At 38.8% G+C, this 13681-nt stretch overlaps 1 protein-coding gene across 4 annotated transcripts in view; it reads left to right on the top strand.

Moving 5' to 3' along the window:
• Nucleotides 1-13681, top strand: part of NCOA7 (nuclear receptor coactivator 7) — a 77777-nt gene that overhangs the window by 30046 nt on the left and 34050 nt on the right. For all 4 annotated transcript variants that reach the window (XM_062489971.1, XM_062489973.1, XM_062489972.1 and 1 more), the window contains one exon: nucleotides 7710-7963. In XM_062489971.1, the coding sequence (XP_062345955.1) occupies nucleotides 7710-7963 (254 nt within the window). The remainder of the gene's footprint in view (nucleotides 1-7709; nucleotides 7964-13681) is intronic.

Here is a 13681-nt window from a genome sequence, read left to right on the forward strand (position 1 = left end):
GGGGTTGCCTTACAGGATTCAATTCAGGAGCATTGGAACTTCCTGATTTCGTCAAGTGCAGTGAGAGCTCGTGGACTTGCAGAGTCCAGAGAACATGGAGATAGAGCAGAGCCTTTTGTGTCTTTCTGTTGATGCATCTTCCATCGTGCTTACAGTGGGCAAGATTTACTTTTTGCTTTTTCATTTTCCTTGAAGTAATTGCTTCTTCACCAGCCATATACATTTTTACTGCAGGTTAAACATTTCAGCTGAAGTGAAAATGAAAAAATGCAAACTATTCTTCACTCAAAAATAAATGCATACATAATATAATATTTGATATAAAACCCACAGAGGAGTTTTAAGATGTAGTAATTAATACACATTTTATCTTTTATGAGTGCTGTTAAGGACCTGCTACGCTACTGTAATGGTATGGCTGCTGGAAAATACTAGACCATGTCAAATTCTCACTTTAAGGTATATGCTTGTTAGAATTTGCATTTGTAGAAGTTGCATTTGTGACTGTCCCATGCAGACAAACTCTCCCTGTCTTGTCATCTTTGTGCCTGTGGTCTTTTCACTACAGTATTAAAAAGTGAGAATCTACACTCAAACAGGTGTCTGCACTATCTTCTATACAAAATAGTATTGTTGTCTTCAGGGTTGTTCTCAGTTCTTGCATTTTCTTGCATTTGTTTCCCTGTGTTAATTCAATATTAATTTTAAAGGGCCTTCCTCTTTTTTCATGGAATTTGAGTTTTATGGAGAGTGTTCACTTGAGGCAGGGAGTGAGCAGTTCATAAAAGTTTTGGAGAAACTTGAGATGTGTGTCATCCAGCTTTATGAGCTTATTGTCTTCATCAAAACAAAAAAAGTTTTACTATGGTGTGACTTTTTCTGTGCAGCTTCTCTGTAACATCCTCCTTTGTTGTGTTAACTGCAGTTCCCTTTTTCTTTCAGTTTCACTCAGCTGATATGGAGGGGAGTGGTGGCTCGAGGGGCCAGCATCGAGCGGGGGGGGGAAGAACAGCTGGGAGGTCTGGAGGTGACAGGGCAGGGCCATCCCTCCCTTGCCAGGGCTTCAGTGCAGGGAGAATGCCTTGTTGAGACACTTCGGGAAGAATTCCTGGCATGTGTAGGAGCCGTTTGGGGTGGTGAATGAGCACCACAGTGGGAGAGAGTGTCTGGCATTGTCAGCAGAAGAAAGCAGGAGGAGCACGATGGGAGTGTGTTAAGAATCAAGTTGGTATTTGTGACAAAATGGTTCTGTGCTGCTGCTCTGTTTGAATAGGCCTATTAAATGAACTTCTGGCAAAGTTAAAGGAATCATCCAAAGAGAAAGATTTCTTCATTTTGCCTTCTGCCTAAGGCTGTTCTTTGAGAGCTTGCAGTAACTAAGTTTATAAGGGAGAGAATCAAATAGATGTCTAAAGCAAGCAAAATAGCTTTCCAGAATCCTTTTCCTATGGAAAAGATTTTATTAAATTGTCGTCATAGCAACGGAGTGCTGAATACATCATAACTGCTTCTGCAAAGTAAACACAAAAGATGAGGATACTTTTGCCTTTGAAAATGAAAAGTTTGCTGATGTGTGTGGGAACATTGTAGTCTTAAATTTAGGAAAAGAAAAGCTTTCTGACAGCTCAAAACCCTCTTGAGTTTTACCCAGGGAAACAGTGATTACTCCCACCCCCCTAAATAAACATAAAACATGTTAGATGGGATATTTAAAATTCCCTGACCTAAGTCAGAAAACTGGGGAGGGGAGATTTACATATTTTACTTAATCTAAGAACTCATTTTATCAGAAAGTGTAGTGTCTTTAAAATTCCAGAACAACTTTACTACAAATCCTTCTCTCCACATTAAAGATGATGAAACAGATGTAGTGATTTGTTTTTTAAGCTAATGGCATTATTGGGAAGAAAATAGACGTACCCTGGATTGTCAGTACAGCACTTCATTCTCTGGAGCATGCCAGCTTTCCTAAGCATTGCTGCTGGCTGGCCATCTGTGAAGCCTGGTGCTGGTACTTGTTGTCAATCAGTAACAGGAGTTCCAATAAAGTGGAAATTTCCAGCTTGGACCTGTGCTACTACTCTCAGAGCTTTCAGGAGCTGTTTTTTCTCCTTTGGAATGACCAGGATGTGGATACTTTTGAGTGTCTGAAGTCACCATACTGGAACCACATGGTTGTCTGTGGTAACTTTTTCAGAATTGTTTTTTGTTTGTTTGTTTTTTTGTATTTTTTTTTTTTTTAGTTTTTTACTCTCTCTGGTTAGTTCTTTAAATATCTGGCAAAATATGTGTTCTCTCCCTTATATATGCCTTAATAGTCTGTTTTAATAGTAAACATACAGCCATGTGTCTTGCTTGTTTCCAAAACAGGACATGTGCCAGCCTGAAATGGTTGGTGTTCCATGGAGTGTGCTTCCTTGCCAGGTGGATGCTGTTCACTTTTAGGATGATTTCTGAGGGAGAATGGCTTTGTATTTGTTTCTGTGTTGAAGTGAAAGTAGCCACACTGGGGAGGTCTGGGTAAAGTGTTATGGTCTGGCAAACGGACTTCCTTTGGCTTTGCAAGCAGCAATCATTTACTTTGCCTGAGATCTGCTAATTCTTCAGATTAAGATTCTTCAGGTTCCATCAGATGGGGTGAGAGCACAGCCATGCCTGGAGCTGGCAAAGTCATTCTGACACTGACCTGGGTGAAGGGGGGAGAGGTGATCTCTGCAGAGGGAAGAGAATGGCTGGTTGAGATCAGACCAGTGGGTGACTAATAGAGATTTTTACTGTAAGATTTCTGTAGGTAGGTATGGGGTTCTTTTGACATGAATTTGATTTACCCTCCTTCCAGAGGGGTGGAGAAACACATGGAGGGTATAAAGAAACTAGTATATATTATAACCAGTGCAGAGATTTAAATTAATATTAAAATTATTAGTTCTGAAGTAAATAATTGGGGTGCATATAATTTTATATAATGCATATAAAGGAATCTTAATGGGAACAAAACAGTTTAAGGTGTTTGAAGTGTTTTAAAGGGTTTTTTGTAATATTTTTGTAAATATGCATAAATTTTTAAAAATTATAATTGAGGAACATGATCTGTTTGTGCTCTGCAGGATGTTAAGATGATTGTATGCTGGATATCAAGACACATTTTAGAGGATGCACATTGTGGAAGATTTCCAAAAGGGAAAACTTCAGTTTGTCAGCTGAAATATAAAAAGATTTAGTCTCCCTTCCCCCTTCTCTTGTTTGTATTTTTGGAGGGCCACTTTATTAGATATATTTATTTTCTGAAGTAAGAGTTGTACATGGTGTATGATCTTTATTAATCTAATACATCATAAAAAAAAACTTGCCTTACTATCACAGGAGTTTTTCAGAACATCCTATGAAAAGGACCTTGTGCTCTTTGACTGTGATATTATGTATTGAATGAGGTCCTATTTAATGGTCTGTTAGGCACCTCTATTGCATAAATGTTAAGCAAAACAAAATGAAATTTCTATGAAAAAAGTTACTGTCAGATTTCCATGTCTTTATCGTCTCAGAGTTGCTTCACTGGTTGCTTTTAGTTTCTAGTGGAAGCTGAGCAGATAATAACACCTCCCTTTTCTCTGAGCAGTTTTGTTTTCACCCTAGCCACATACCATAGAAGCATAATGGGAAATTCAGGCTGTTTTATTCTATAAACTAGTTATTTGCCTTTCACAGGCAGCCAGATAAAGTTGGGTCTGGAAGGTGAAGTAGGCCATTTCTTGGAATCTTTCCTATTTCTTTCCCTGTAAGTCAGTGCCCAAGGTATTAAACAGTCAGTTGCAAATTAATTTAGGTAAATACTGCTAACCTTGCATTTTTACCTGACTGCTCTGAGATTGTGTCCATTTCATATCATTAGTCTTTATTAAGTTAAATGATCTTTGTATTGCAGTAAGTTTTGCTGGTAAACTTTGTATTTGGACAAACTTAGAAAATGGCTTACTGGTTGCTGCTCAGAAATCACTTGAGGTATAAACTCAGAAGAAATGTTTTGCCTGTCAGAATCAATTAGCTTGAAAAATGTTATCTGGTGTCCAAATGAAATTACAGATGTGTAAGACTTTCTTCATAAACAGGACTGTTTTTACAGATAAGATGCTTGTTTGTCCTGCCCCTCCCTGTTTCTTCCTTTTTCTTTCTTTCCCCAGCAGCTTTCTTAGTGGAATGCAACATATCCATCACCTGATGCTGAAAACTAAGCATTTTCTGCAGCAACACTTTATGAATTCACTTCATGCATTTTGTTTTGCCTGAAAGGTTTATTTTTTTGTTTTGTTTTTCTGTTTTGTTCAACTCCCTTTTATTTTCATGGCCATTAGGACAAAACTGAATGTTGGATTTGTTCATGGACATCCCCTTAGAAACTGAACAAACCATTTGAAATCTTCCAAGAGTAGTTGAAAAAAGATGTAATTCAACAAATCATCCATAGTGTCTCATGTCACAAAGGCTGGGAAATACCTGAGAGCCAGGAGAGGAGTAGATTAGACTTTCAGCCCCCACCTTCTTTAGGAGGTGATTGGTTTGAAATATGAGCAGGACAAGGTCTGGCAGCTTGTGTGGGATATACAGGTCAGTGTAAGAGAAGGGTGAGTGGAGGCTCGAGGAGGTGCCTCAAGGGGATGGAGTTCAAGATGCAGTAAACTCTCCAGCTGTGCTCTTCACAGCCTAATCTCTGCTACACTGTACCAGTGTGCATTAATAATGAATTGCCTCGTGTATTCAGGGCTTTGCTTTACTAAGAGGGTGCATAATGTCAAAAAGCATAGTAGGTTTGAGGCTGCTGTTATTGCTTTAAATGCTGTTGAAGGCTTATTTTGGTTCCTTGGGATATTACAGGCAAGGCTTTTCAGGAGTGGTGAATTGGAGGGATTTGGATAATTTTTACCAGGCTTTAGAAACCTCTAGAATAAGCATCTTATAAGCAGAGATCATAACCCTAGACAGAGGTGCAGTTACTCTGAGTCCTGTCTGGAATGTCATGGATACTTGGTCTTAATTGAGTCTTTTTTCCTAGTGCCAAGGTTACCACTTTTGGGGTTGGATAGTCGTGGGCTTGAAACAGAACAGTGGGCAGGAGGAGTAAAAAGGAGCCATCTGAAAATCTGATGCCTGCCATAGGGATGGAATAGAAATTATGGAGTGCCCAGATTCTTGATGATCCTTCTGAAAGATGCTGGTGGCACTGTCCTTTCACAGCAGCAGCAGCTGTGTGCTGGTGAAGCTTGTGTAATGAGCCCCAGTGTGCTGCAGTAATGGGAATGCAGCAAGATTAAATGCTGAGGACAAGAACCAGTCAGTTGCATTTCAGTGAGTTGGTTCAGACTCTCCTTTCTGCTTTCCTTTTTTTTCTATCACTAATGGACCAATTCTGTTTTAGCTCTTTATTCTAAAAGTCGCCAGGGGCATCTTTGAAAACTCCAGTTCAAATGAGAATGTTTTAAGGAAAGTACTGACAAGGATCGTTGACCTCTAGAGAGGTTTTTCTCTTTGTTATTTTTTTTTCCCTGTCAAAAAGGGTTCTATGTTTCCATTAGTGGCTCTTCTGTTGTTTTGAGATACTACATTCATACTACAGAAAGCTTACCTAACAGAGTTTGTGATCAAAACAAATAGACTGTGTATCTGAAGGCAGAAGTCTCAGATGTAGTGTGAGTAGAGATAGGGTGCCAGTGGATGCCTGCTAGTTCTCATCTACTGAAGCAGGTGATTTTGGTATCCTGTGATATGGACAGAGGAAGGTCATTGAGTCACTAGAGTCAAAAGTCAGGAACGTGGCTCATTTAGAAGTCTGGAATCAGGTATAACCATGGTAGGAATATGCCATTTCAGCACTGAGGGCTGCTTTGCCACGATTTACACCAGAGCTAAATATACACATAGTGCATGCAAAGTATTTGTAATGTTTTGTGATTGCTACAGCAGCCTTTCATAAGGGCTGTGTCTTATTAGTTAAAAATAAGCCTCCTTTGCATATGCAAATTTTCATTAGTCTAGTTTAACACTTAGTTTAAACACTTCATTTCTTATATACATGTAGTCACTTTTATCTTTTTATAAATCCTTGTATGGTGTTTTCATATGTAGTCAGGACTGAATTCATAAGTTTCATATACAGTACTGTGTCTTGCTGGGCAGAGCATGAGCTACTAGTACTAGTTTTGTACAGATCTGTTTTACAGGGTTTGAACGATTGGGCACCCACAGCATCCTCATGAGGTTGGCTGCAGGATGTGAATCTTCCTATTTTTGGAAGCATTGAGAAATAGGTATACATACATGTGTGATAGACACAGTTTGTAAGACACAGTGTTTTGAAGTGTTTCACTGGAAAGTGTGGGTCCCAAGTAGTCTGAGAAACTGACCCTTCTCAGACTAAACATTCTAAACTTGGAACTGGTTTTTAAAAAAGGTGTGTAGCCTGAAATGTCTTTCTAAAATTTACAGTCGCTCTGTGTATTTATTTTTGTGTTGTAGTCTAAAAGAATACATGAAAAGCATATGAACATAAAAGGCGGAAGAAAGAATCTCTGAAATTCCTGCATTATATTAATAACTTAATACATTAAGTTTTCACTTATTTAAGATACTGCTATGAGTTCATGTAACCTTTTCTCATTTGTGGTGACTCACTGGTTGTCTGTACTTTCTATGCATAATTCTTCCTGTGTGTAAAGCAAAGTTTTTGGCATCAACGAGTTAATTATACTGCTTGCTGCCTTAGGTACCTTGTAACCAAGAAGTTTAATGTACTGAAGAGAAGCACCATTAGATAGATCAGTTTTTCATTTTGTGTGGTATGAGTCAGTGATTAACTGGGAACTATTTTAGTGACAGTGACCCTCAACCCATGAAGTCAGTTTTCACTCTCACTAAGTGCTATAGATGGTGATTTAGCAAAAAATTCTGTGTTAGGATTCCTGAAGCATCTTTCTCACTTGAACTGTGCTTTAAGGAGTCTTCTAAAAAGAAAATACTCTTGTTGCTATAGTGATAAGTTGCAAGATTTATAGGCATCTCAGTAAGATTTCTCTCAGAAGAAATCTAGGCAGCTGGAAAACATTCTGGCAAAAGCAGTTTGTGGCCACATTGATCATGTTGCAGAAAGAGCACCTGGGTGACACTTGGAATACCACCTAGTGTGGGTTGTTCCAGAACAGCTGTGAAGTAGCAAGAGTGGCCTCTATTAGACAACCTTGGACAAAATAGAGAAAAATAACAAGTTTATATGATGGTTTTAGAAAGCAGGAGCAGTGGAGGGTGGAATTGTTAGCTGTTGTGTTATAGTACGTCATGATCTGAGGTTTTATTTCATACCAAGCTTCATCTTGAAACACGAATTCAGTATCTTGTTTTCACATTTAGACGTGTGGTCTTTTTAAAAATCCCCAGCTTTTCAATGTTTTTTTTCCCCCTGTTCCTTTTCCTTAGTAAATACTTTACTACCTTTTTTGTTGTTCTTGAGAAGGGATCCTTGAGATTATGATACAATGGAAGAAAGATTATGAGGTAGGACCATTTTAGTTAGCAAGTTACTGATGCCAAGTGTGTGATTTTTAAAGGGTTGTAAGGAATTGTGATATTCAATTCATTTTTAAAAAGATCAATTTAGAAAGTGAATTAACTTGTCTCTGGTGGTTGACTAAATCTTACTGTGGGTTTCTTTTCTTTATGCACAGTTTGAAAAAGAAAAGGCAAGTCAAACAAACCACCGAGACAGTCTCTGCCAATTCCCCTGGATCTCCTGTTTCCACAACACCTTCTGAGAAAGATGAAGAAAGTAAAGTTATTTTGGAGCAAATCAGTTCCTCTGAAGACAACTGTAAATTTCCTGGGGAAAGGGAAACTGCTCCAGACAAGGAAAAGAAAAAGAAAAAGTACAATCAACTGAAAGACATCAGACGCACAGAACTTAAAAGATACTACAGTACCGGTGAGTTATGTTAATGCTGTGGTACTTTAAAATGTGTTTATTTTGATAGCTTGCTAATGTATTTTTCTCATATTCTGTAGGCCTTTCTTAAAAGGATAATTAACTTTGGATATCCTTCCTATAAAAGCAAATAGAATTACATAGTTCAAAATATCTGATACTAACTTAAACCTTGCATTCTCACAAAATAACCTATGTCTTGTTTCTCGGTTCTAAAACTCGGTGTTGTTATAGGCAGCAGTTAGTTTATTATTGCATTTTATTTGTTATTTTTAAGATTTGTCTTCAATGTTTTATGGAGTTCATTTTTTTTTTTTTTGTGGGGCTATTTCGTTCATAAATTGATGTATACTGTTCAAGGCTTCAGTCTAAATTGATATTCGTGTTTGTCGAAGTGTGAGGAAGTAAGTAAATTAACTACATATTTTTAAACAAGATATCAAAGAGCTTGTGTTCTGGCTTGTTTCCCCCTCACCCCCCCCCAGATGTCTAAGTAACTCCATTAATTATAAATTCCTTTCTAGATTTTTTTGCCAGACTGTCAGAAAAAAATTAATTGTAAATTAATATATGAGAAGATCCATATACACATCTGTTTGCAGTTCTGGATTGTAATTTGTTTGATACTTTTAATTTATTTTTGGTATGATTTATTAGGTATGATTTATTAAATACTTCTCATTCCAGATTTTGTCTTGGTGTTTTGGTGGAATGAATTTTTAGATTTGGAGAACTCTTGGTTCCATCTGGTAAGGAATCCTTTCCCAAAGAGAAGGAATGGAACATAAAACTGTAGCTGTCATCAAAGCAGATTTCTTTTCTGCTCACACAGTGTGTGTGCATGGATGGCTGATTCCTACGGAGGAGTCCTCTTTAGGATAAAAAAAAGAAATCTGCAGCGAAAGTGTTGAGTTGAGTGGTCACATGGACTAGCCCACAACCAAAGAGTGCTTTTATGAGGCAGTATATGCCTTGCCATAAAGAAGATAAACCCTCCAGTAATGCTTCCTGGCAAGCTTAAGTGTTCAAAGTAATTTATTGATCAGGCTGTAACTTTTGGCAGATTTGAATGTGATGAGATCAATAATTTGAGAACTAAAAGAAGACTTTCTCCTCTCTGTCTGAAGTTCTGACCACACTGTTCTGGAAATAAAATCTGTAAAAGGAAAACTGGAGAATTGTTAATGAACAAACTTGTAAATTCTTTCTGCTTTGGTAGTATGCTGATATAAAAAACCCCAAACACACCAAAATACAAACTTCTGCTGCATTCCTAGTAAAGTGCTTCTACTAGTAGCACTTGTTGGTTTGTACCTAGAGGAATTTAGGGGCTTGAATGGTAGCTGAATTTTGTTTCTCAAGTTTTTTGGGAGTTAAATTAAAAAATTCTGCAATAGTTGGCACTTCGGTTGGTGAGATGGGGGGCAATGGGATCACTCATTGAATGTGGCAGTGCTAGCTAAGGAGGAAGTAAAGATGTCTTGTCTTTGAGTTGTCTTTGACTTGTGATCCAACAGTCAATACAAACTCAGGTTTTACTTACGACTGTTTCATAAGTGTTCCCCAGTTTCATGTGGACTGGCATAATTACAGGGTGACTTGAAATGCTACTGATCGTCATGTACATGTGCAAAGTTTCTGGGTTCTGCAGAACAAATACAAAATTTCTGTGGAGAAATAATTTAATGCTGCTGTTGAGCTGAGCACAACTGTCAAAATCCAGAGAGATAAAAACCTCCTTCTTGTTTAAATGCCTTCTTTCAGTTGTTCCTAAAGGCTTTTACCCTGCTGGAGCATCAAATTGCAGAAGTGACAGTTTAAACAGAGGCAGAAAAGAGTTCGTTGTGTCTTTTCAGTAGAATTGTTAGTTGCCATGGCACTGGACTGCATGGTTTATACCGCCTTCACCCACCACAGCTATATCTCTCAGGGTTACCTCCTTAGCTGTTTGTTACTGCTGCTGTCCAGAAAGCTGCCAACTTTTCCAACATCTGAGTGCTTTCTGAGAGCTGTTTGTACACCCACAGCTATCTGAAAGAGCTGAATTTAAGTAGTTCGCCTTTTACCTGCATATGGCATGGCAGAGGACAAATCCATCTGTCTCGCTCAGTGGAGTTCTGCCAGGTGTACATTCAGCAATTCTCTGATGGAAGGTGTGTCAGCTGCAGTGGTGGGAAGGTACTGCCAAATCTGTAACAACTTTATCTTTTCATTGTTGATATGCTTTCATATGAAAGTGCCTGAGAGGTATTATCCATACATATATGTCTGTCTTAATTATTTAATGTCAGGGATACATATACCTCATTTCCCTCTCCCCCTACCCTCTTTTTTCCCCTCTGACTTCTCCCATTATTGATGTTTCTGAAGTGCTCTGGCTAAAAAGCATGCACTCTCTCTCTGCTAACCATTTTTCTATTTATGTATTCTGAAGGGCTTGGGAGTTTTCTTGTCTGTTTCTGCCCAAGTATCTAGATTTGACTAATGTCTTGAACATGGCAGGGGGATTTGAGCTAGATGATTTTTAAGGTCCCTTTCAACTCAAACAGTTCTATAATTCTAACTTTATGAAAATATGACACAGGAATTACATTTTTTCTCCCAAAAAATGCTTTCTGCACTTCATCAAAATGTTTAAATTTTCCTCAGAAGAGAAATCTATTAAATGTAGCAACAGCCGTGTGCATTCCCATGATACACACAAGCTTTGTGGCTTAATGGAGGTTCTGTCATTAGATGATTTGAGTCCAGAGGAGTTGTGTCTGTCAGTCTAACAGAATGAAGGCCACTCTCCTCTGAATAATCTCCCTTTCATATTTTGCAGGACAATAAATCCTTCTTTATATATTGTTCTAAAAGATGGGAGGAGAAACATCTCATTATAATTTGTTCCTTGAACACCACGTCCCTTCATTAGAGGTTTGTGAATATGTTTGCCTTTTTGAATTTGTAAATGCAGCGACATCCTGACTCCCACTTTGAATGTTGTGCTTTTTAATAGATTCCTGCAGGCACCAATTCTGTCAGGAGGATTTTGTTGACTCAATAAATTCCTCTTCTGCTGTGGAAGGGCGAACACAGCTTCTGAAGGCCGTGCACAACTGGAGGTGGTTATCCCTGCCAAGCTTTGTATAAGAGAGAGTGGTTAAAAGACTTGGATTGTTTGAGGAAGGTGGAAGCGCAGCGGTGCAGCCTTTCCTGCCTCCAGGTGCGGCGTTGTGTTAATGCCGGCAGCCGGAGGGCGGCACCGCCGAGCCGAGGAGGAGGAGGAGGAGGAGGAGGAAGTGCGACTGGGGCATCCTCTAGAAGGGATCTTCCAGCATCCCTCTCCCAGCCAAAACTGTTCAGTACAACATATCGGCTTGCACCGCGGTGGCACCCTTACAAATAACCTGAAGTTATACAGGAATGATCATTTTTTTCTTGTGACACTGCTAAGTGGCTGAATAGGTCCTACTGCCAGAAAGTTTCTCCAGTGCAGCCTCACAGCTTCCTTTCCTCTTAGCACTTGCACTGTTCTTCAGTGCAAGTTCCATACCATTTTGCAATATTCAGTCTACAAATCTTATACTATAAGACATTGCCTTGCAATTACAGCCCTTGTTCTCTTGCCTTGGAACAACAGAGATGCTAATACTGCTTGTTTTTTCCTGAAGATCAGTGGAAATAACACTCCCTTCTCTGTATTTTTGCCACATCTTTTGGCTTATGCAGTAATCTTCTTTTTAACTTTGTCTTTCTGGTGTTGCTGCAATAAACAGCTTTCAGATGTCTGAGGATGTCTGTCTGGCACAGTACAATGGTTGTGTAGGTGCTCTGGCTGCTGTACTCAGTGCCCAGGATGCTCTCCCCTTCTTCTTGGGATAACCCAGCTGACCTCCTTTTGCAGCTTGGCTGCTTGGTTCTGATATATTCCCTCTGGGAAGCCTGTTTTTATTGAAAGATGTTGATTTGACTTCTGTGAGATTAGGAAACCACAATTCCTGTCAGGAGTTGCTGAACTGCGTGGAAACATTTGTGTTGTGCCACTGAAAACACTGAAGCAGGTAAAAGTATGAGCTTCTGAAAGCAAGCAGTGTCACAGTGGTCAAAAACGACCCTGAACTTCATCCATATATTTATTCCAGCATGATATGTGTCTTTCTATCTGATGTGCATAATATTCCTATATTCCACTGATTTTGCTTGAAAATCTAAGCAGGCACCATATGTGAGGAATTGAGATCTCCATTAAAGAATGTGTCATAAAGAAAAGTTTGGTTTAGGTGGCTTGTCCCATATCACCGAGCTACTTTTGTCAACAAAATGAAATCCAGTTGACTAGCTTATCATTCTGCTCTGTAATCATAAAGCCATCCTTTCACATTCACTGTGTGGTGTTCTATTTCTGCAGGAGTGGGAAGTGAGAGTAACAAAACCACCTCTTATTTGTAGCTCTCACTTACATCAAAACAAGCAGGACTCCTAAACACCATGAGAAGGAAAGTGGTATATGCCTATTTAATGAGACAGTACATCACATACTGAGCAGGAGGTGCCAGAGTATCTCCCTAGGGGCAGAAAGCAGATGCCTTTTTTTTTTTTTGACTTGTCCTCTCTGCCATCCCTTGAGCAAAGAGTGATACAGGAGCAGTGCAGCATGTGTGCAGTTGCCAAGCCTCTGAATATTCTGGATAAATGACCAAGAACAAATTTTAGTAAATAAAATGGAGGGGGCATAGTAATATTCATTACTCATTATGTAATGAGATTGGCTCTGACTGGCACTGAAACAGCAGAGGCAGCTCCCATGATACCAGAAGTACTTTGTTTCAAAGATCTAAGTTGCTTGCAATGCAGTAAAAATTTATAGAGAATTTCATTGTAATTAAATTGTGGGACGTTTACTTAACACACATGGAATAATAGTTAGGTCACATGGAATAATAGTTAGGTCGTCTGCTAAATAGGCATAATCTGAAGTGGACTTTTCAGGACAATACTGAGTTAAGAATGGAAACTTCCTTCTGTTTATGAGTCCCGGTTTTGTCTGCTGTATTACCTGGTACAGACAGTAAGATGCAGTTGAGGACCTAATTAAGGTGCTACTCATTAAAAAGATAAATTAAAAAAAAAAAGAAAATCCATATAAATTTTTGCTTGTAGCTAGCTAACTGTAATCAGACCTAATCTCTGGGGGCTTGATTTGGTCAGCCCTATTCATGTAGCAAAGTACTTTCTATTCTAAGTAATCCAAGTGATTTACAAAGTGGGCTACTCGGTGTTGTGTTAAGTTACTTAATATAGCACTAAGAACAGGTTCTAAATTTTCTTAGGTTCTGAGACCTTGCCTTAGTGTTTTTGCTTCAGGCCAAAAAATGACTGTAGACATAAGGAGGGATGAAAATGGAAATAATATGCTTCCTTCAGAATGAAGATCTCAAGTAAAATTGAAGCAGCATAGGAAGAAGTCAATTTGGTTATAATTGCCTGTGTAGAATGCCAAGGGAATTGGAATAACTTACATATGAGGGTAACCTGAAGGTACTGACTGGGCAGTGGCTGGTTGGGAAGCTTCAGAAAGCTGGTTTATTAGCTTTGGTTATAGAAACCATTTGGAAAGAATAAAGTGGACAGTTGACTGAAATTCAGCTGTTTTCAGGTGACTTGTATTGGAATGAGAGCAAATGGTCTTATCCCACTGGATCAGTGTTAAGGCCACCAGGTTATATTCAAGCT

The sequence above is a fragment of the Cinclus cinclus genome, chromosome 3, assembly GCF_963662255.1.
Source record: "Cinclus cinclus chromosome 3, bCinCin1.1, whole genome shotgun sequence".
Taxonomy (NCBI): domain Eukaryota; kingdom Metazoa; phylum Chordata; class Aves; order Passeriformes; family Cinclidae; genus Cinclus; species Cinclus cinclus.